General features: G+C 48.4%; 1 protein-coding gene across 1 annotated transcript in view; it reads right to left on the bottom strand.

The window, feature by feature from the left end:
- The window catches only part of CACNA1B (calcium voltage-gated channel subunit alpha1 B), a 313,074-nt gene that overhangs the window by 2,568 nt on the left and 289,075 nt on the right, over positions 1–21,431 (bottom strand). Inside the window, 9 exon segments of the mRNA XM_009282246.1 lie at positions 1,994–2,205; positions 2,371–2,578; positions 4,995–5,030; positions 6,841–6,951; positions 7,477–7,603; positions 8,978–9,105; positions 10,025–10,137; positions 11,467–11,574; positions 13,552–13,660. Of these exon segments, the coding sequence (XP_009280521.1) occupies positions 1,994–2,205; positions 2,371–2,578; positions 4,995–5,030; positions 6,841–6,951; positions 7,477–7,603; positions 8,978–9,105; positions 10,025–10,137; positions 11,467–11,574; positions 13,552–13,660 (1,152 nt within the window).

Raw genomic sequence — 21,431 nt, 5'->3', positions numbered from 1 at the left:
TTTTGGTACATGCAGGGGCCTCCAGGGACCTGGTGAAATGTGCTGGGCCAGGGCTCCTGGGAGAAGCTGCATCTCCCAAGGAGAGGGACAGACTAATGAAGAAAATACTTGAGAGATAACAAGCACCTTGTTATTGAGCCAAAATAACGCAGGAAACGGCCTGACAGCTTCTCGCAGACACCTTATTAAGACAAGGGCTCTTCAGCTCATCAGGACAGAAATGATAAGCTGGTTTGGCGATTTTTTTTTTTTAATCTTTTTTTTTTCCCCCAGAGCCAACCGGGGGATGTATTGGCCGCTCCACTCAAGGTAGATAATGTGAGTGGATAAAATACATGGACACCGAAACAACGGGCTTTCTCCTCCCTGCCTTACTAAATCCACACGGGACGTGGGGGACGATACAGACTTCACTGAAACTGGGGGAACAGGTCTATACAAGGCAGCTGATGCTCTAATGCTGAATGTCTATTAACTATGGGAAGGTTTCAGTTTTTTAATTAAAACATACGTGATATTTACAATTCTGGTAAGCTGAGCATGCAAGAAAGGAGAGGTATCGTGCTAAAAATCAGTGCCATCTTCCTGCCTCTCAAAGCAGAGGGAGAAATTAAGAAATGGAAAGAAAAACCTCATCTGAAAAAGTAGATGAAGGCCAGTCGGGGACTGCAGCAACCAGAGATGGAAAAGACCTGCCGGGCTGCAGCTCCCTCTTGCTATGGCCGCACACAGTCCTGGGTGCATCAGACCTTACACCGATGTCACACCTGCTCCCAGCTGAGAACGACTGTGCAAAGCGTGTCTCATGCCCCGGGTGTCCCCAGAGCTGTGGGGCAGCATCCCCCGAGCGCTCACTGCAGCACGCAGACTCCGAGGCTGCAGCCTCGATGCTGCTAAGGACCACGCAGGGAAAGAGAAAGGCACGGGACAGGGTAAGGAGATAGAAAGCTGCTTCCTTCTGCAGCTAGTGGGACACTACGGAGCCTCTTCATTTAAATCTTTCCCCTGGGCTCTAACTCGTGCTGGACACAGGATCTCCTCCCGCTCCCCACGAGCTGATGCTGCGCAGGGGCTCACGGCTGACAGCATCGCTCACCCCTCCTGAGACACCCAGCTGGTCACACACCACCAGCAGGCTACAAATTTAGGGAGATTTTGGAGAGTGGCCAGAGCCTCCCTCTTGGCACAGCGGCTGTGCGTTACTTGGAGGTGTTTGCAGGGATCATGCTGGCCTGGGGCTGAGCTCTCTCCCCTTCCACCCAGGGCCTGCCTTCTCCTTCATTCCCCCTCTCCCTTACAATGATTTCTTCTCCCAGCTAGAGAGCATGTTTGAAGATTGATTTGACTCCTTGAAAAAGGACTTTTTCCTCAATTTCAGAAAATTAACCTATTCCACAATACGGGACAACTCTGAAGCCCACTCAACAGCAGTTGGAAAATCCTGCTAACGTGAGCAAACGCTGCTGAAATCCCAGCTCTGGCTGCCTGGAGTCCCTATACTGTATTACATTGGCTTGTACTGCGATGGCAAGGATTTCTCTGGCAACCACCAAATGTTTGTGCACGGGGCAGTGGTAGTTGCTAGATAAGCACAGCTGGCAGGGGAACGGTCCAGCTCAGTTGCCCAGGTCCCACAACACACTACCGGCCTGCCTTGGCTCAGGTACACTTTCTCCATCAGCATCAAGAGCTGCCGGTTCTCAGGTCTCCCAGGCTGCTCTGCTGAAACTGTGAGCAAGGCTGTCCTTGGCAGCGGGGTCTCTGTGAGATGCCTTGAGTCACTCACTCATTCTGTAGGTGGCTACTACAGAGCTATCAAGTGACATTTCTAATCCCTGTCTTGGATGTGAAGCACCAAGCAGGACCTCAAAGGCTTTACCTCCTACTGCCCAGCCTTCCGTGTTCTGTCTCTTTTATTTTAAGCAAAACATGGAAAAGCTGTGCACATCCCTGGAAGACCTTAGGGCTCTCTTCCCACCCTGCATCTCCTCACCTGTCTGTGTGGACCTTGCTCTGGCCCTCCGTTGGGTGAGGTGGGCCTGCTCTGATCGGCAGACTTGGGCTGAGAACGGTCCCGGCTGCCGTAGCGGTCACAGGAGTAGAAGCGCTGCTTTTCGGAGGAGGAGGAAGAGTGCTGCTTCCTCTCTTGGGACCGGCCACGTTCCTGCTTCTTGTCCTTGGAAGAAGACTCACCAGACTGGGCCACTGAAAGAAGAACGTTGGTTGGGGGCCACCAACATGGGAGGAACTCCCAAGTGTGGGCCAGGGAGGTTCTTCCATGCAGACGGGACACCGAATCACATCAGATGACCACTGTGCATCCTGAAGGGAGGAGGATGAGGGACAAATCCTTGTTTGCAAAGCACTTACCAGCTTCTCCATCGGCCAGCTGATGGGGGGACCTGTCCAAGGACTTCTGCTTCTTCTCTTTCCGCCGGTGGCAGCGGTGGTGATGGTGGTGATGTCCTTGCTCCGGCGGCATGCGCTCCAAGGAGTATTCATAGAGGTGCATGGCGTGAGGGCGCTGCGGGGTCAGCGTAGAGACGGAACGCTTCATGGGGCTCGTGTCCGGGATGGGCTGCAAGGCAGATGGAGGGACACGGAGCAGGGTGAGGGCAGGCGCTGCACCGTGCTCAGCTGCTTGGTTCCCAGCATGGGGAGGGTTTTACAGTAAGAGAAAGGGGCAAGGAGGGGAAGGAGAAAAATGGTTAACTGGATATAACTGGAATGGGCAGAAGGACTTGTGGAATGGTAGATTTAGTGCTAAATTTGAGGAGCAAATGTGATCTCCGTTTGCTGAAATGGGCTTTACTTTTAGCAAAGTGCCAATCCACAGGTACCATGGGCGCAGAGCGATAGGCAGCACTTCACACCAAACACAGCGTCACAGAGGTCAACAGTAGATTAGCAGGGGCATAGGGCAGCACAGGAGCCAAGCATCTCACAAAGATAATTCTCCAAGACTAGTTTCACCCAAAGCTGCTTCAGGGCCTGTGGTCATCCTGAAGCACCTCCAAAGAGGAAAGCATGAAAGCGTTGCTGGGCATTGCATGGAAAGGGAGAAAAATCAGGAATAATAAGTGGGCAAGGTACAGGCCAAGCCACCTAGCAATTAGTTCTATCTCCCTGCAGTTGAAGACAACTCCCGTCCAACATTTAAACCTCTCTTCTTGTCCCACCATTACTCCTTGAAGCCCTTGTGGCTGGGACAAGCAGGATAGCATGTATGTCCTGCAATTCTACCAGGACATCTCCAAAAATGACTACCTGGGTTTGCTATTGCTGTTTTCAAATCATTTGTGGCCAAACGTCTGGACACTGAGTGCAGTAACACAGCCTCCCTCGGGCATTGCTGGACCCTGTCCCTGTGCCAGTGGCAGCTCCAGACTCTGCTCCCTTCCCTTTAGGTTCAAAACCTTACAAAGATGCTCTGCAGAAACCAAGACAAGTGGACTGCAGGACAGCTATTCTCACAGCCTTTCCTTTCCCTACTGCCCAATCACCAGGTATAGAGCTCAAAAAACGAGAGCAATTCCCATGTGTCCTTCTTTTTCACTCTGCTGGCCTCCAGCTGGCCCTGTGGTGGAGACAGGGCTTCATCCATCCTCTGGAGGCTTCCCTGGGTCTACCACTGCGTCAAAGCTGCGTGGCAGAGGGAAGACCTCGGAGCACAGCGGTCCAGCCTGACGGGGAAGGAGGTCAGGATGTCCTCTGGTCCCTCAGCTCTTACACTTGTTTGAATTCACAATCCAATATGCGCCTCCAACAACAGATCTCGCAGAACATTTACTTTGTTCACTGTAACCTTTCCAAAGAGCCCTGGATTATTTTTACTGTCTATGCTACTTTGTTTGCTTACCCTGAAATTCAGATCTCTGCTGCCCCGTGATATTTACACAATGCAAAGCCAGTTGTTTCGCAGCTCTGCTCGTTATTTTGAGTGGAAAGAACCGCTCTCCCTCCCAGCGGGCTTTCACGGGTGGGTTATCTTGCATGCAAAGGTGCAGCCTGGGCTGAATTTCTGTTTGCCGCTCTCCCTCTTGCTAGGCAGTTACCCAAATTTTGGTGCTTCCCACTGGAGGGCAAGGTGGAGCGCTAGAGCTGGAAGGTTTGTCAGAGACACAAGGCAGACACTGCTGGGGTGGGGGAGCACAGCATAGCCTGCGGCATCGCTACATCCCCGGGGTCTGCACCGGTTCAGTTAGCAGGACCACGTTGTGCTGCATTTGTCTCCTGTGTCTCTTGCTGTGTGCACTTTCTATGGGCAAGAAATTATACTGAAGATCTTCATGTTTGTCCCTCTTGCTTCCTGTTGAGCCTGAAGATGGAGGAGGGCAGAGAGGTCCATAAACTGGACAGTCAGATTCGGGAATTGACTGATATGGGCAAAAAAGTGAAAAGTGAAAATACTTCCCACTAAAAACACGTATCCAGATTTCCAAAACCCATTTAGGAGCTGCCAGGAAGAAGACAACAAATTTTCCAACAAAAAGCCATCCAAATCCATAAGAAATGAACATTTCTCTTTGGACCTGATTCTGTGCTTATTCCAGGGACAGAAGTCCCCACTGACACTAATGGGAAGTGGCAAAGCAATGAATACCCTTTCCATAAATCCTGACAATGCTCTCGTTACGTTAACGGGGCATGCACAGACTCTCCACAAGCCTCGGGAGACTATACCATAACCCTTCAGAGAGTTACTAATTGCTTCTTCATTACCAAAGCAACCGTTTCCACTTCCTAAATTCCTGTGCAACAAGGCATACAAAAACAAATAAATAAGCAAAACAAACAAACAAAAAGTCCCTGCTATTACAGCGTGCGGCGTGCAATTGTGGATCGAGGGAACTGCAGCAAAGTGGAAAGAGATAGCGGCTGCGTCGGTGCAACATTGGACTCCAAATGAGAAGGGAAAAAAGTAAAGGGTTAAGGAAGGTTAATTATTTCTTAACATGAATTTAATAGGATACAACTTAGTGCAAACTACATACTGCTAGGTAACTCCCAGGTGACCGTGCTTTGCTCCTCTGCAAACAATTCGGACAAGATGAGAGACATTATTTGAAGCAGGCCCACAGTACAGCCATTGTCAGACATCACGGCAGATGTGCAGCAGACACGATGACGACAAGGGAGGGGAGATGATGGGGGAGGAGGACAGCAAAGAGGGAGGGAGGAGGTGAGATTGAAAGCATAGGAAGATTTTTTTTTAAAAAGTGGAACATAAAAAGACAGAGGAATGACAGGCAAACAGAAAGGGAGACATCCAGAAACAGAAAACATTGCAAATAAGAATTATAAAGAACTCAAAGTTTGGGGGCAGCAGAAGCAGCACGTGAGAGGGAGGGTGGAGGGCATGGAGGGGGAAGACACACACAGAAGTACATCAGTTATTCAGCTGAAGCTACAACCATGAAAACATTGTATTATTAAATGAGGTTAGATCTGCTCAGATATTATGGGCCTGATTCATAATGAGATTAGACGGCTTTCACGTGGGGCAGCTGTGCCCTGCGGAACGCGTACTGTGCTTCTGCAAGAGACGCTCACTTCTGCAAATATCTGACTGCAATGGAGAGGAGTTTCCCAAGCAAAGGCCCGTGCTGCTGGCATTGCTGCTGCCAACTGCATTGCCGTGGAAGGAAAGACGCTGCTTGTGGTCTAGAATAAAGGACAACTTTGTTCTGGGAAGGGGAAAGGAAGGGAGTATGGGTTTGCTTTGGGGTCTTTTATTAAGCATGTTGAGTAGTGTTCCTGATAACGCAGAGAATCCCAGCTTTCATACAAAGACTGCAGTTTCTGAAGTCAGCTAGGAAATTTGCTAGCCGATGAAGTGTAGCTTGTGCCAGCCTGAGCACGTTAGCAAGAAGATTATATCTGTTGGAGCTATTGCAGTGTATGCAATACACAGGCTTTTAGTTTTAGGGTGCAGCATATCTTCCACGTTCTGCTTCCCATGGAGAGCAATGGAAACAGCCCACAACCACGGGCTGCTCACTCCTGACGGTATGAATCAGGCCCTTTGAATGAGAGAGACAGGACTGCGAGTGGTAAGATGTTCTGACACACAGGAGGCAGGACAGTGGCTGGAGAGCATCCGGGACAACAAGCTAGCAACGAACATGTGAAATGCCCAAAAACGAACTGTGAAAACCATGACATCCTACGCACTAAGTCGCGCCCACGAGTTGCTGTAAAAGTCAACTCTGGTGACGGGATTTCTTTACAAGAAGTTAAACAAGGGAGATCCTCAGCAACATTTTACTGACCAAAGTCACAATACAGTATATGCTAAATATTGTGGGAAGAGAAAAAAAACAGGGAGGGTGCTTAGTGTCTCAACGCAGCTTTTCAGGTGCAGGCTCCCTGGTATGTTCTGTACCTACTACATTCATCAAAGAGAATCACAGCACACGTCCAGCGTTCTTTATGGGTAGGGCACAGGAACATGCCTTGACTGTCCGGATAGATGGCATGCAACTCTCAACGGGAAACATGCTGTCCAGGAATACAGGCTGGCAAACAGTATTGTCCCCAGTTAATCAGAATAGACACTCTTGGGTGGGTAGTCATCGGTTAGCAACCCAGACAGAGGGATTTCTCTGTGTTGCTTATTGCTGCAACCAGGGATGAGTAAAACTGGGGACAGTGCTGTGTCTACACATGAATACCTGCCATCCAAGCACAAAGGCTGGTTACCTGTCTCCAGGTTCAGCAAACATCTTTTAAAACAAATATTAACAAGCAACTTCCATCAACACGGGCAAGCAGAGAGAAGATACTGATTTCTTGACCCACTCTCGGTCTCCCACTGCCAGTAAAGTCTCCCTTGCTCACCTGAGTTTCAGCGGCCAGGCGCGGCATGGAAGCCGCCCGCCCCTGGCTCTCCAGGCCTGGTTGGTGCTCTCCATTGGCAAGTGTGGGGCTGATTTCCCTCATTTCTACCACCTGATCAAAACAAGAAATGGTTTCAGTAGCAAGAACTTGAACATCAGCTTTGAAGCCATCATCTGAGCAGGCTTCTGCTAAGTTTGATTTAATTGTGAAGAGATACTAATATGGGAAAGAGAGTAAATTAAGAGCTGTGGAGTGCCCAGGTTACTCTGTCTACAGTGCTGTCTTCCACAAGGACAACAGTGGGCCAAGCTCTTCCACCAGCCATGGCAATGAGCCCCAGCTGTGACTTGTGAAACCCATCATCTGAGTTTGTGCACTGATGACAATGGGATTGGGGCAATGGGACAACTAGGAAGAGATAACCATAAGTAACCTATTGCAGCAGACACATAATCCCATGAAAAGCGTGTCCACATATACAGCTATCAGACTGTAGAAGCTACCAGATTTGGTTTTTCTCCATAATGTTCAAGCAAACTTGGGGTTGTAGGAGACAGAACAATGCTTGTCTCAAGGGAAAGATCTTCTGCCTACTGCATCTCACCCTGTCTTCACATCTTCACCCTGTTTGCTCACCCGTTCAATGGGGATTTCTTCTGAGTGGCCTCGTTCAAAAGCTGGTGTCCTGGTTTCATAAAACACGTCCTGGGTGCGTTGGGTCCCCCAGGAACTGGACTCTTTGATCCCACCCTCTGGGGCTGGCCTGTCAGAAGGAAAAGAGGAAAAAAGATTAACTCTTTTGCAAAGAGATTTTGCTGACCTTACTGTGATAAAGGTAAACCACTCAGATGATACCCTTTGAGGTTTCACCTGTGAAACTAGTTGTAGGGTAGGCACAGCTGCTGGTGAAGCTATAAGGTCCCCTGGGTTTTGCCAGGGCCACTTCCTATACAGCAGATAGATCCCATGAGCAACAAGGAAATCAAACCAGCCGTCACATTTTTTTTCACTAAGGAAAAAAGATTAACTCTTTTGCAAAGAGATTTTGCTGACCTTACTGTGATAAAGGTAAACCACTCAGATGATACCCTTTGAGGTTTCACCTGTGAAACTAGTTGTAGGGTAGGCACAGCTGCTGGTGAAGCTATAAGGTCCCCTGGGTTTTGCCAGGGCCGCTTCCTATACAGCCTGAAGATCCCATGAGCAACAAGGAAATCAAACCAGCCGTCACATTTTTTTTTCAGTAACTAAGGAAAACAACTTCTGCAGCTTAAGTTCTGATGAAGAAGAATGAAGAATTTTGGAGTTCAGGCAAATTATGTATGCAAGACCAGTTAGACGTTGGCCAAACACATCTGTGGTCATGCTAAACTACATTCACTGAATGTACAGTGGTACAGGTGGCCCTGGGTTTCACTGTTAAGTCTGATGTTGATTTCCCCATCGGGGTTATTTGGGACATTTAAGCTTCAAATGTCTATCACTAAAAATCCATAGTGCTTGTGACCCAGAGAAAAGTCACCCGAAGAAAAGCAGGAAATGGAGAATTGATTAGGAATCACTGTTACTATAACTGTTTGGTAAGCTCTCTGTGGAGGTATTGTTTTGCCCAAAGAGAAAGAGCCAGATTCTGTCCTGGAAAGTCTCAAGAAGCTCTTGCTGTTACCAAGTGCCATGAGCTCGAGGGACAACTTTGTTCCCGAGGACCTTTTGACTCCCAAGAACTCACTGCAGTGGTGGTTGGTGGGTCGGGGTTTGTTTGGTTGTTTTGCAATGATCCCAAATTCCTGTAAGCAAACTCACACTTACAACCAGCCACAACGGAAAGCTCTCCTGTTAAGATTCAGAGGAGACCATTAAGAAAACATGCAGCTCTGGAGAACCCAATGCTACCACCACATGGATAACTGCACCTGAGGCAGCAGTGGGAAGCAGAGCCACATGGAGGCAGTTTGGAGGCCACCGGTGGGAAACTGTCCCAGCCATGGCGTGAAGGGGCTGCTGGTCTTGGTGTCACCAGCTGTGCTGCTCCACCTCCAGAGCAACTGAACCAGCAGTGGTCGGGTTGATGCATACAGCCAGTGTGCCCTTTTTTCTCTGTGTTACAGCTTTGGTGGGGAGGTCACAGGATACTCACAAGGCGCCCCCGTTGTTGAGGGAGGCCGAGCTTTTCTGGCGAAGGAACGCCTTTGCGTTGTTGAACGGTGCAGGCTGGGTTTGCTCCAAAGTGGCCTTCAGGGGGTGGAAGAGCGACACCGGTCCGGGCTGCAAAGCACAAGGAAAGGTTGTCAAGAGACAGAGCCGTGTATGGAGAGGATGGGCTGCGGTGCTTTTCCCAGTTAATAAAAAGTCCGCTTTGTCATCCTGAGAGATCAGCCCAGCAGAAAGCACGCCCCAGCCTTCACACAGCTGTAAGAGGCTCTGAAGGACACTTGCTGCCCTCAGCTTTGCACAAGCCAAAGTTGTGCTGCAATCCCCCTTCCCTCTAACAAAGCATTCCCCCAGTCACCAGGGCGCAGCAGGGATTTCGTACACTGATGTGACCAAAGGGGCTGTGCAATTCAGGCGGCTCATTGTGACACTGGGTCTGCTGTAGCCTCCCATCTGCGAGACAGACAGACAGGCCATGCTGGAGGTCAGCTGAATGATCATCCTGAAATCAATAGGTATTTGTCCTATCGGAAACCATTGGGGTTTCAATCCCAAGCCAGTTGTGTGCAAATATTTTCAAGAAATTGTAAAAATCTCCAAATCTATTAGAGCCAAAATGATTTTGAATAATTCCCATTTTCAAAAGTAACTTAAACATTTTATAGCCAAACTATCATCAGCTTTCAGTAATTCTTTGGTGTCCCAAAGAAATCTTTTGGTGTTCCCCAGTCCCTAGGCCACTTCTGAAAATAAGACTTAGACTGCCAAATGTCACTTGACATTTTTTGGAAAAGATCTTTCCAGACCTACTGGAAAAGGCAACTGCAACGTGTTTTTTTTATTTTTATTTTTTGAGAAAGAGAGACTTTCAGGAGAGCTTTCCATTTTTGAGACAGCATTTTCAAATCCTGCCTGGAGAAGCATCCAGACTTTCTGGATGAAACGTGCCAGTGACTCTCGTGAGAGCTGCCCAACGCTGGAGAAGAGGCTGCTCAGGAGGGAGGACTGAGAAGGACACCTTTTGGCTGAGTACCTGGCACAGGCCTCCGGGTGGCTGGTGGACTTGTTCCCTGCTGTTCTTATTCTGCTTGTAGAAGTCGAATATCATCAGCGCTGCGTAGACCTTCCCCACAGTCATCTCATCGGCTGTCAGAGGATGGTGAAACGCAGCAGAGACATTCAGGTGAGGAACGGGAAAAGATCAGGAGAAGAGAAGAATAAGTCAAAGAGCATGAGAAATAACAACAAATGGGCGTGAAAAACAAGGAGAAAGAAGAGGCAACATTAGAATCGTGAGGCAAAACAGACAGAGAAAAGTGGGAGAAAGAAAAAAGACCAAGAAAAGGTTACAACAGACTTCTTCAGATCTTTGCCTGTTGCTGCCTTTCACATCTGAGGAGGATGGCCCCTGTCTCTAGCTCCCTGTGGCAAACATTCACAGAGACTGTGTAGAAAAAAAACAGGCAGGAAAACTCTGTGGCATTGTAAGCATTGCCGACAGAAGAATTGCTAAATTAATACCAGATCCACAGCCAGCTTTTTATCAACAAAGAAGCCTTATTCCTATTTCTTTGAATTACAGTCAACCAGGGCATAATGGGCTAATACGCGTTTAAAGAGTATTTCATCTTTCCAGATGTCTTTTTTCACCCTCACAGCTATGCTACCAGCCTGCCCTTGCACGGCAATGGAGCATTTACCGTAGAGCAAAGAGTTAAAGCAGCAGATATATAGGCATCAAGAGAGGAGGGGAGGAAAAGACTTAAGCAGTCACTACCCACTGATTTGCACCTCCTCAGCTCCCTCGTTTTTCTTAATTAACAATGCCTTTATTGCTCTGCACTGTTTCTCATTAATCAGGAATCCAGAGCCCTTGTCTGGGCCAATCAAGATAATGGCAAACTTTCCATTTTCTCAGCACATTTGCCCCGGACATCATCAAGTAACACAAAGGCCTTTAGCCCCAAAATACCTCACTTCTGATTCTGTAAGTTCTCCGCAAACTTTAGTTTTCTTCTCCTGGTTTTCTGGAGCCCAGATGGTAGAAATTGCTCTCCCGTCCTATAAGGCTGGAGGCAGACAAAGCTATGAAAAAGCTCTGGAAGAGGCTACACAGGGCATTGGTCCCTTCTCGGCACTGTTTTGTTTTCTTTTTTTTTTTCTAAGTACAGGAAATCTACATATAGCATAATGAAATACATGCCTAGATGTGACCTCAGCTTCCCTACTCCTTATGTGGCCACGGCATGGAGGTGCGGGCTGTGAACCCTGCGGAGAGGGTACCTAGAAGCTGAACTGCACTCAGTTTCTTTGCTGCATCCTCTAGATGACTGTGCGCCTAGATGGGGCTAGGGACAGATTGCTGCATCCTCTAGATGACTGTGCGCCTCGATGGGGCAGGCAAGGAGGGAGAAACCTACTCTGGGCTTCTCGGGTGGCTGGGATGGGTTGGGTGCTTGCTGATGAACCACTTACGTTTGTGAGGAGGCACCAGCAAATCCAGAGTTTTCTGGGACAGATTGGGCCAAACCAGCGAGATCTCCTTTCTCAATTCAGCATCGCACTGGTGCTGTTTAACACCCCCTGCAGGAAGGGAGGGGAGAGAAAGAGGCACATGAAGAAGAGTGAAAATCCTTGTCCTGCCAGTGCATACCACTGTTTGCACAGCAAGCACAGGAGGAGGCATTTCCCCCACTCCCATTTCTTGAGAACAGCAAGCCAGCGCCAGCTGCAGCAGATGTTGCAAAGGGAATCAATCGGTGACCTCCTCCGTGACAAAAGTGTGTGAACTCAGCAGGACCATCATCGCTTCAACCTGCTGACCCTCTGCTGTTACTTGGGTCTTAAACTTAAGCTCAGAGTTATTCTACCTAACTGCAGGTGCCTGCTCATTTGAGGTGCTGGATGGTGTCAGCAGAAAGCAGCAGCACCTCCCAGGCGTGATGCAAAGGACCTGGTCTGAGGTGCTGGACTATGAGCAATGCCGTGATTGATTATAAACCCTCTCCACCAACAACTCTTCCCGAAGTCTTTGGCAATGAGACATAAGCACGCTGTGCTGTATCAGCAGCACCAAACAGTAGCTATATCACAAGGTAAAACAGAGAGAGCCGAACACAGCGGCATTATTCAAACGGCCAAAGCGAGGTCTTAATACACAAGTGGAAAGTGATTAAAATATATGTAAGCCAAGAGGCCAGCTCCCAAATGAATGCACCGCACGGTAGGCAATTAAGTAGTTCATCTAAACGACAGAAATTATTTTTCTAAGAGAAAAGTAATGGGAGGAGGCTCTGGGTACTCCGCTACACAGTGGTTTGAACTCCAACATCGAAACTCATTAGGGAGGGTTTATTAAGGGTCTGTTAGTCCCACTAAAGACTCAATTAAATGTAGCACACAAAACCTATTCAAACAAAGCACATAACAACAAAACAGGTCAAAAACTCACAATCCACCGCGGATATAAATCTTAGAAAGATCCAGTGCTATCAGCTGAGCTCTCTTCTCTGGTTCCCTTCCAGTGCACGGCCAAAGAAAAGGGTGGGGGGAACCTTTTTCAGTTGAAAAAGGCTGTTTGAATTACTATTGCTGACAGGTAACTAGAAGCCTAAAATAATACAAACTGTCAGCATCCTTATCTTGAGGTTATTACTAAAATAAGATGTGAGCCTCTAAAATCCCAGGCAGTCCTAAATGCATCCTTAGAAATGAGTGTGTGATACTTGGTGTCACTCCCTAGGGGAGTCCCAGTGACCTCAAAATTTTGTCTTCTTCCAGCAGTGCCTACACAAAGCATCAAAGGCAAAGTTTAAGCAACATATGAGGGAGGTAATTAATACAGAGGTTGAACGGCTGGCCTAAAACTGCTTAGGAAAAGCACAACATCCTAACCCTGCCCTGCCCTTTGCTCATAAGAGTGTTGTTACCTCCTGTTAGTTTTTCAATTAAGTATAAAAGTGCTTTGGCCAGTCATGCTTTGATTCTGACCCCAGCCAGCGTGATTAAATAGTGTAACGACCCAGAGAAAAGGCCAGTGTATTTTATTACATTACAATGTTTAATTGGGAAGTCAAGTAAATGCCTGATTAAACTCTTAAATAATTAAATTTTATCTCAAGGCGGAACGCGGTTCATGGCACTTGGAGTCACTGCTTCACTGCCAGCAGACAGCAATTGGAGAAGAAGGGCTGTTTTTCCCTCATGCTGGAATAGTTAAGAAAAGAGGTGTGAAAACTCTGATTTCTGTTATACAGCAACGAGCACACGCACAGGGCTTCTCCTCCGACAGCTCTCAACTGGGATGGCCAAAGCTCTCCACGTCTCATCGACAGGGCTGCCAGTATGCAGCCACCCCAAAGGCAGAGTGATGCTCAGGACCACTCTGTTGCCTGTCCCCGAGGCTCCCTTGTCCTCGGGCGCTGGCAGATGGCAGGCAGGCAACAGGAAAATAGGATTTCCACCTGGGGCAGGATTTCGGTGGTTTCGGGAGGACACCAAGCCAACAGACAAGTTGGGGTTTGAGCCCACACGTGCTGTCAGACATCACGTCTCTCTCACCTGAGGCGAGTTTGATTTCTAGGGCAGTGCGGATCAAGGCCATCAGCGTGGATGTGAAGTGGACGGTTAAATCTTCAGGTGAGATTGGCATGTTCATCCGCACCAGGCGCTGGAGAGAGAAACGCAGTGGCTGTGAGCGCGGGTCAGGATTCCTCCCCCCCTCCACCCCTTCCCCCCCCACCAGCGAGCCCGTAGAAAGAGCCAGATTACAAACGTGTGTTCACTTCTTGTGCACTGAGCTAAAATGCATCTTCTCCATACAGACATCAACTCCTTTTCAGGAGCAGGTCTGAGCTGTAACGATGGCTTTAGCGGTTAAACAGTTGATTTGCCAGCATTTGTACTGCAATTCTACAAAGAGAGTTCTTCCAAAAAAAAAGTCCGTTTGAGTGCTCTCATCCCATGTCAGAGCCTGGTACGCTGCTCCTGACAGTCTCCAACTATGTCTGCAGCCTCCAGACATGTGGCTGGTACCCGTCACCCCTGCCAAAGCAGCATGCTCAGGCGATACAAACCGTGAAGCCATCCTTCCCTACATCAGTTTCCTTCACCTATATTCTGGTTCTACAACAGGAGCAATAGCAACAAATGGGACCCGGCACCATTGAATGAAGTAAGATGACGGAGGATTTGCATCCACCATCTGGGGATGCGGCTCCATCCAGAAAGTGACTGTGCCTCTTCCAGCTGTGCAGGTGGCCTTGCCAGTGAGCGGGATGTGAGGAAGGCACTTTTGGTGGCAATGACAACAGGAGGTGTGTGAGTGCTTCGTACAGGAGCTGTGCAGTCTCTGGAGTGGTCCTGTGATGATGTGTTTTGTACACAGCCTGAAGCACACTAGAAAGTAAGGCTGGTGAGCCCTGCGGTGTGCCTCAAGTACTCTGAGGCAGTTTGGGACTGGCTGCTAATAGCTAAAGGTGTGCAATATCCTTTTTATTGGAGACACTTGGGTTCTGCCTCTTACCTCCTTTCCCTGTGGGCATCCCCAGAGCTCTGAAGGTCTTCTCCGTTACTTCCAGTCAATGAGCTACACAGCTCCATCTGGACCTTACCCATAGGGGAAGAGGCTGGATTAACATGAGCAGGACTATAATTTTCCCCCAATTATGTTCTTTCAATCTGAACATAAAATAGTTTCTCAGGATCACTGTCTTCCAAGATCTTCAGACCTGGTAGCAACTCCTTCCCCATCACCAGTCAGGATCGCCTCTGATATGGCAAATTCATCATTCTTGTAAGCAATGAAGTACCTGAGATTGCTTTGGAAAGCTGTGGCTCCCTTAACACCGCTGGCAGCAGAGCATGTGAATGCAGACAGGGAGAAGCACTCTCTAAGCCTTGCTGATAACCTTAGCAACGCATTTAAAGGATGGCTTTCTTCTCCTTCGGCAACCTAATGTTTCCTCAGCTCCTTGGCTTTCACAAGCTGTTTAGAAACTTCCTTGGCCGGAGCCATATCAGACAAGCCTCTGTGTTTCCGTTCTCTGAGGGTACATGCAACCCGAGGAAGTCACTGGGTGTTAATTTGTCTGAGCAGAGCCTTGCAGCAGCCTGTAAAACCAAGTGTTAGCTTGGCCTGGGCCCCTTGCTCCGGAGGGAATTTCATCCGCATCTGAAAGCTGCTTAGGCTGTTATTTCGATCCCTATCGCTGTACAGAAAGCTGCTCTTTGTTTAACAACAGCCCAACGTGCTGCTAAAGAAATTCCAGCGCAGTCAGCAGCAGGCTGCAGACTCACCGAGGCAGCAAGCTGCCACAGCAGAGAGTGCACAGACGAGGCCAGATCCCACTTTGGCTCTGTACACTATAATACTATGCAATGTCAAGGGTTGTGAATATTTTTCAGAGATGCAGCTTTACTGGTGCAATCCTCCCTTCAGATGCGACTGCAGTGGCTCGGGGGTGCCTCGTGCAACCCCTCTCACCCTCCTTGCTGGCCTGGGGAAGCTGTGTGGTAGAAGCACCGCTGCTTATAGGCAGTTTTTGCTGGTGAAGAGAAACATGGTGTAATGGAGAGCAGGGACCTGCCTGGAGACTCAGGCGAAGTGAGAGGCAGAGTGGGGCAGAGCACTCAGTGAGCCCTGACTCCTGCTCCTATGCTGTACCCAAAACCAAGCCATGACTGGTGAATAAAGACTTGGTCTCCCTTTCCATCACTGGGTTAGCCTCCCTGCTTAGAGAAATCTCCAACACCCAGTTTCCCAGAGGTATGAACTGAGCTGCCTTAGGCATTTTGGTACCCTGAGAGAGGTCAGACTCCAGTCCTGGTACCTTCTGCCAGCCAAGGAGAAAACATCTCTGCCAGGGGGCACGTGTGCTGGTGCTGACGGAGGGCAGAGGGCACTGATCCAGTGCAAAATGTCTGCTTCTGAAGTGAGCTGACATTCAGAGGAGCCGGGCCCTCCTTATTTATCTTATTACATGTCTTCGGATCTCGTTGCATGCTGCAGGGACAAGGGACTTGTGTAACAACCTACCCTGTCTCCTAAAGTCTGAGACAAACCATTGTAATCTCAAAGAGCTTTCTTAAAGCATGCCCAGAGGTTATCTTCCATGTCTGACAAGCCTCAGAGATAGGGAAATCAAAGCCAAGACTCTCCTCCCTTTAAAATTCAATGACAGTATCAAATGCTGGCAACACCACAACAATTTTTTCTGTTCACTTGTGTCAAATGAAACAGGATTTTAATTCAGACTTCTGCTCTCAGCACACAAAAAGTTACAAAAAAATTATTATATCCATGTGAGCCCACAGTTACCACTTACAGAGTCCCACTGAATCCCAGTTCAGTGGGAGAGAGAGTTAAGGGATGGAAAGAGAAAGAAGATGCATGGAAGTGAAGAACAAGCAGATGAGAAATAATTCCTCCCAGGAGAGCTCTATCCTCACAAAAACTAGTCCCAAAAAACATTTTCTGACTGAGGTGTCCCAGGTCCCTTCAACTGACTTTCTAGAAAAAATTCCCAAAGGAAATGGATGCAGAACACAGGCCACATCACATCTATACACAGCAATGCTGTAAGAAGGTCTTTCCTCCTAAATTTTAATCAGGGACAAAGGATTTAGAGGGAGCACAAAAAGTTACAAAAAAATTATCACATCCATGTGAGCCCACAGTTACCACTTACAGAGTCCCACTGAATCCCAGTTCAGTGGGAGAGAGAGTTAAGGGATGGAAAGAGAAAGAAGATGCATGGAAGTGAAGAACAAGCAGATGAGAAATAATTCCTCCCAGGAGAGCTCTATCCTCACAAAAACTAGTCCCAAAAAACATTTTCTGACTGAGGTGTCCCAGGTCCCTTCAACTGACTTTCTAGAAAAAATTCCCAAAGGAAATGGATGCAGAACACAGGCCACATCACATCTATACACAGCAATGCTGTAAGAAGGTCTTTCCTCCTAAATTTTAATCAGGGACAAAGGATTTAGAGGGAGATTTTCCAAGGGAAATTTTCCAAGGGAATGCACACTTGTGATTGCACATTTGCAGGAAGGTTGGCTGAGCAAAACTCACGTGCAAGTGCTGAGTAGGAGTGCTGCAAACAGCCACCTAGAAAAGTCTCTCCTCAGACCACGTCCCTTCCCTCCTCTCCACGCTACCCTCAGCACTGCCTGGTCTACGGCATTTTTTCCATCCCAATATGCAAACTGGTCAACCCGGACACCTTTAGGTCATTGCAATTTCCGATCTGATAAACCATCAGCCAACAGAGAGTGTGGTTGTTCTGCAGGTCCTTGCGTATCTCACAGCCCCTAGCTGGGGACTGTGGCTCTAGCAGTCACGTCAGGAGAGGGGAGGCTTGGTCTGGCTTGGGTGGGATGTCTCGCTCTCTCCTCTCTATTGGGGTGGCTAACTGGGATGCACCTCCCCATCCTCCCCTGGGGCAGGCTGTTGGCAGCCAGCTGAGGAACACTTGCATTGCAAGGTGGGTTGCAAGTTGCACCTACCAGGGCAGAGCAGCTGCCCATTTCCTAGCCAAAAAAGCCATTAAATGGGACAGAATTGACTTACAACCTGCTGCAGCTAAGCCCAACAGGTTTCGGCTACAAGCCACCCCAGATCCATCCCACCATCAATGAAAATTGCTTTCTTGGAAGCGTGAATTGAGAAAATATGTTGCTCAAATGGATATACCACATTTCTGGGAGAGCTCCTGCTGTAAATGAAGCAGTTGGGAGAAAGGGATTGATTCATCTTTGATTCAAAATAGCTTTGCCACCACACCATGTGGGGGAGGCAAGGGAGAAGGCAGCATGGTGAGACATGCTGACACCATGTCCCTGCACTGCTGTTGACACCCAGAGGAGCCAAGGAGTCAGCCAGACATTGGCACAGCCGCCCCAGAGGAGGGACTCGGCACCTGAACTTCCCTGCACATCGTCTAGTGCATTTTCCTAGCACCAGAGACGTAACTGAAAGACTGAAACTGCGAACAAGCAAAAAAAATCTTCATTTCCCCCCCCAATATTATAAAACAACCTTAACGTAAAAATGTTTCCTTCCAACATGTGCAGAGCAAGAAATTTCAATCCTTTCAAGGCTACTTTCTAATTTTACATATATTTTAATTCATTTACATTTCTATAGGACCCATTTAAAAGGAACTGGAATCCAACTAAAATTGGTAAAATTTCTCGAAGTCAAATATTCTGACTGACCCAAAATTGCTCTTCGAAAAATTAATCAAGAACTTTTGATTTTCATCCCTAACCAGGATAGAAGAGAAAATCTCAATGTTTTTCATACAGCATGGGCAACAACATGGTTAAAAAACCCTGAACCCATTGTTTAGTCTGTACACAGTTTAACGTAAAATTAACATCCCCCTGCATTTTTGCTGTTTCTTCTGGCTGAAGTTGCACTTCAAGGCCACATCTTACCAGGTCCTCATGCTTTGGAATGCAATACAAAAATTTGATTAAAAAAAAATAAATCTGATTTGGATAATTTTCCATCTTTCTAGACCCCAGACGGAAAACACATGAGCCTGCTGATGCAGATGGCAGGGGATCCAATGCTTCCCCGCACTAGTAGAAAGCTTGCATCACTTGGGGTGCCCTGGGAATTGCCAGCCACAAGCGAGGGGCGTTCAGGTGAATTAATAACTGGGGAGCAGGAAAAAAAGATAAAAATCCCTCCCAGGTGCCCAGACCTGGCAGGAAAGATCTTCTCTGCTCCCCATGCTGCTCCTCTTCCTCCCACCTCCAATTTCCTCCAAGAGCGTTTGAGGAAAAGCAGCCAGCAGCAGATGGAGTCCCCGCTCCTATTTCCCAACTGCGCTTGGGGAACCCTCCTCCAGCCCTTGATTTTAATTAGGCAGTTTCGGAGGCATCCCCCGAGCAAGCGAGCGAGGGCGAGGGGAGCTCGTTAATGTTTCTGCAGGAAAAGGCCCCAGGGGCGGGAGCTGCAATATTGTCTCTAGAGTCTCCTAATTAACTCTGTGCAGATAACGAGGTAGTAACCAATTACAGCCGGGGTTAGGGAGGCAATGCTTTTTGCTCTGGTTGCTTGTGTGGTCAGGAGGGGTGCAACACCCCTCAGCTTCTAGCAGTGATTTAATTGCAAATAAACAAAGGCATCACTAATGAGAAACCAAACCTTTGTGTCAAGCAGAATTGACAGAATTCATGCCCTTTCAACATTTGGTTTCTGCAGATCCTCTGCTTAGAAACTTCTTGGACAACGTCCGAATAGGCAGGGAATGTGTTAGTGAAATGGGGGAAAATTCATCCCGGTGTCAAAAGCCGGGATAAAAGGTCTCCTGCTGGCTCCCAGCCTGACCCAGAAAGTGAGCACTGAACAGAAATATCTGCACCATAAATTTTATTCACCGACACATTTGTCCAAACTTTAGCAGGAAGAAGAGCATACTGAGCTACGAATGCCAGAAAAACTAGCTGGTACCTCGATGGATTTGAATTATTAAAAGCACCCCATCAGCAGCTCCCGCGCAGCCTCTGGGACAAGAACTGCTCTGGGAATAATCCCCAAACATGAATAAATTTGGGACAATGGAGTGCTGCTTGTGGGAAACAGGGCTGAGTTTGGTAAATAAATTATTTGTTATGAATAATTCACCCCGACCTAGTTGTAATTATTCTACTCTCATTTAACTCTTCTGTTGGTTTCAGAGAGGCTGGCCATGGCCTTCCTCCCTCCCATGGTCAACAGAGGAGCCAGGTCTGTGCCCCGAAACGTGGGCTTTGTCTCTGGCACACAACTGTTGCATGGAGTGGTCATCCTACCTTCAGTAAGTTCAATCTTGCTCCTTGTCCAGCAAAAGCAATGCATGATGCTAGCTCTGTGCAGAAGAGGTAGCAAGGCTGGGCAGCTAGCAACTGGACCATTCAAACTCTCGTTTAGCCTTTGGGGACCTAATCCAGATTTTAAAATCCATGTGGCAGCTATGGGCAAGGTGAGGTGCAGCCCTGGTGCAGATGGGGAGCCAGCCCAGCTGCGAGATCACCCCCTATCACATGTCCAGGAGCCTTGGCCATATCAGGAGGCGATAAAGGGAGAGCCAGAGCCCTCCTAATCCCTGCAATAAATCACCCTTGAAATAGGGCGTGCAAAGCCATGCTTGACAGCACCAATGGAACCACAAAATAAAGCCAAGAGCCCCCCTCTGGCTGCCAGCATCGCCCTGCAGACCCCATGCAGGGTTTCACCTAGAGCTAGACTCGGACAGAGGTGGAGATGTGCCTGCTGCTGATGCTGTCTTTTCCTGTCCCCAGAGAGGGAGGTAAAAAGATGACTTTGAAGAGCAGTGGGGAAAGGCTTGGGTTACTGCCTCTCCTAGCACCACACCGTTTCTAAGAATCACGCCCTCAAGCTCTCAAAAAACCCCTCCACCAACCCCGCTCTTGCAGATACCTGCAAGATATCTTGACGGCACTGTAGTGCCAGAGAGATTTAGCAGCGTCATGGCCATTTCCTTCTCCCATTTTCTCTAAAGATGCGTGCAAAGCTCTGTGGTGCAAAGGACGGGCTGACTCCAGGTGACAGCAAAGCTGGCTGCCGCTCTGCCCTTATTGCTACTACTAAATAGCATATAAAACCCCAGGACCCTTCGCTACAGACAAGCTGAGTCTGTCTAAGAGGCTTCAAAGTCTCAATACATGACTGTAAACAGAGTGCAAAAACCACCCCCCCCCCATCTGAAAACGGACAAGCGATCAAATCTCAAGACACCAGAGTGAAGTCAAAGTGGTTTTCTTCCCTCTTTTCATCTGACTGGGTAGAAGAGATTTTAAAATTCTGTTCCTTCACCCTTTTCTCACCCCCCCCCAGTGCAGGATAGAGCTCTCCTGGTGCCCGAGCAGTGCGGCCAGAGGACCCCACGCATGCACCTCCAGGCAAGCAGCAAGCCACGCGCATGAAACTGCAGAGGCTGGTCATGCTGACCAAGGAGAACAGTTGTGAAAGGGGAACCAGAAAACAGCAGAAAGGAAGGACAGCAGCCGAGGAGGCTGCAAAGAGGGAAAAATCCAAACGAAATGACAGTGTGCACATACTGAGAAGGCAACACAGACAAAGACAGGGGGAAAACACACAAAACCTTTGCAGAGAGGACTGGGAAAAATATATATGGAAAGAAAAAGGGTGGACATGTGGGGCAAAAGGGCTTTTGCCAGACAGAAGAGTAAGGTTTTTTAAAAAAATCATTTGGTTCAGAGGGAGAGAGCGAAAATAGCACACAGATAAAGCCCTGGCTGCTGTCGGCACTGACTGAGCTATGGCTGCAGGACGAGGGGGTCGTTGTCCCTCTGCACGTTGGCTCTGCATGGAGGTGTGCATGGCTGGGTGGGCTGCACTGTCCTCCCCAAGTGTCCCATCAACTGTGGGAGGACAGCAAGAGTGACATCGGGGGGGGGGGGTC

The sequence above is a fragment of the Aptenodytes forsteri genome, unplaced genomic scaffold (genome assembly GCF_000699145.1).
Source record: "Aptenodytes forsteri isolate BGI_AS27 unplaced genomic scaffold, ASM69914v1 Scaffold325, whole genome shotgun sequence".
Lineage (NCBI taxonomy): Eukaryota > Metazoa > Chordata > Aves > Sphenisciformes > Spheniscidae > Aptenodytes > Aptenodytes forsteri.
This window is presented reverse-complemented; position numbering and strand designations above follow the sequence as displayed.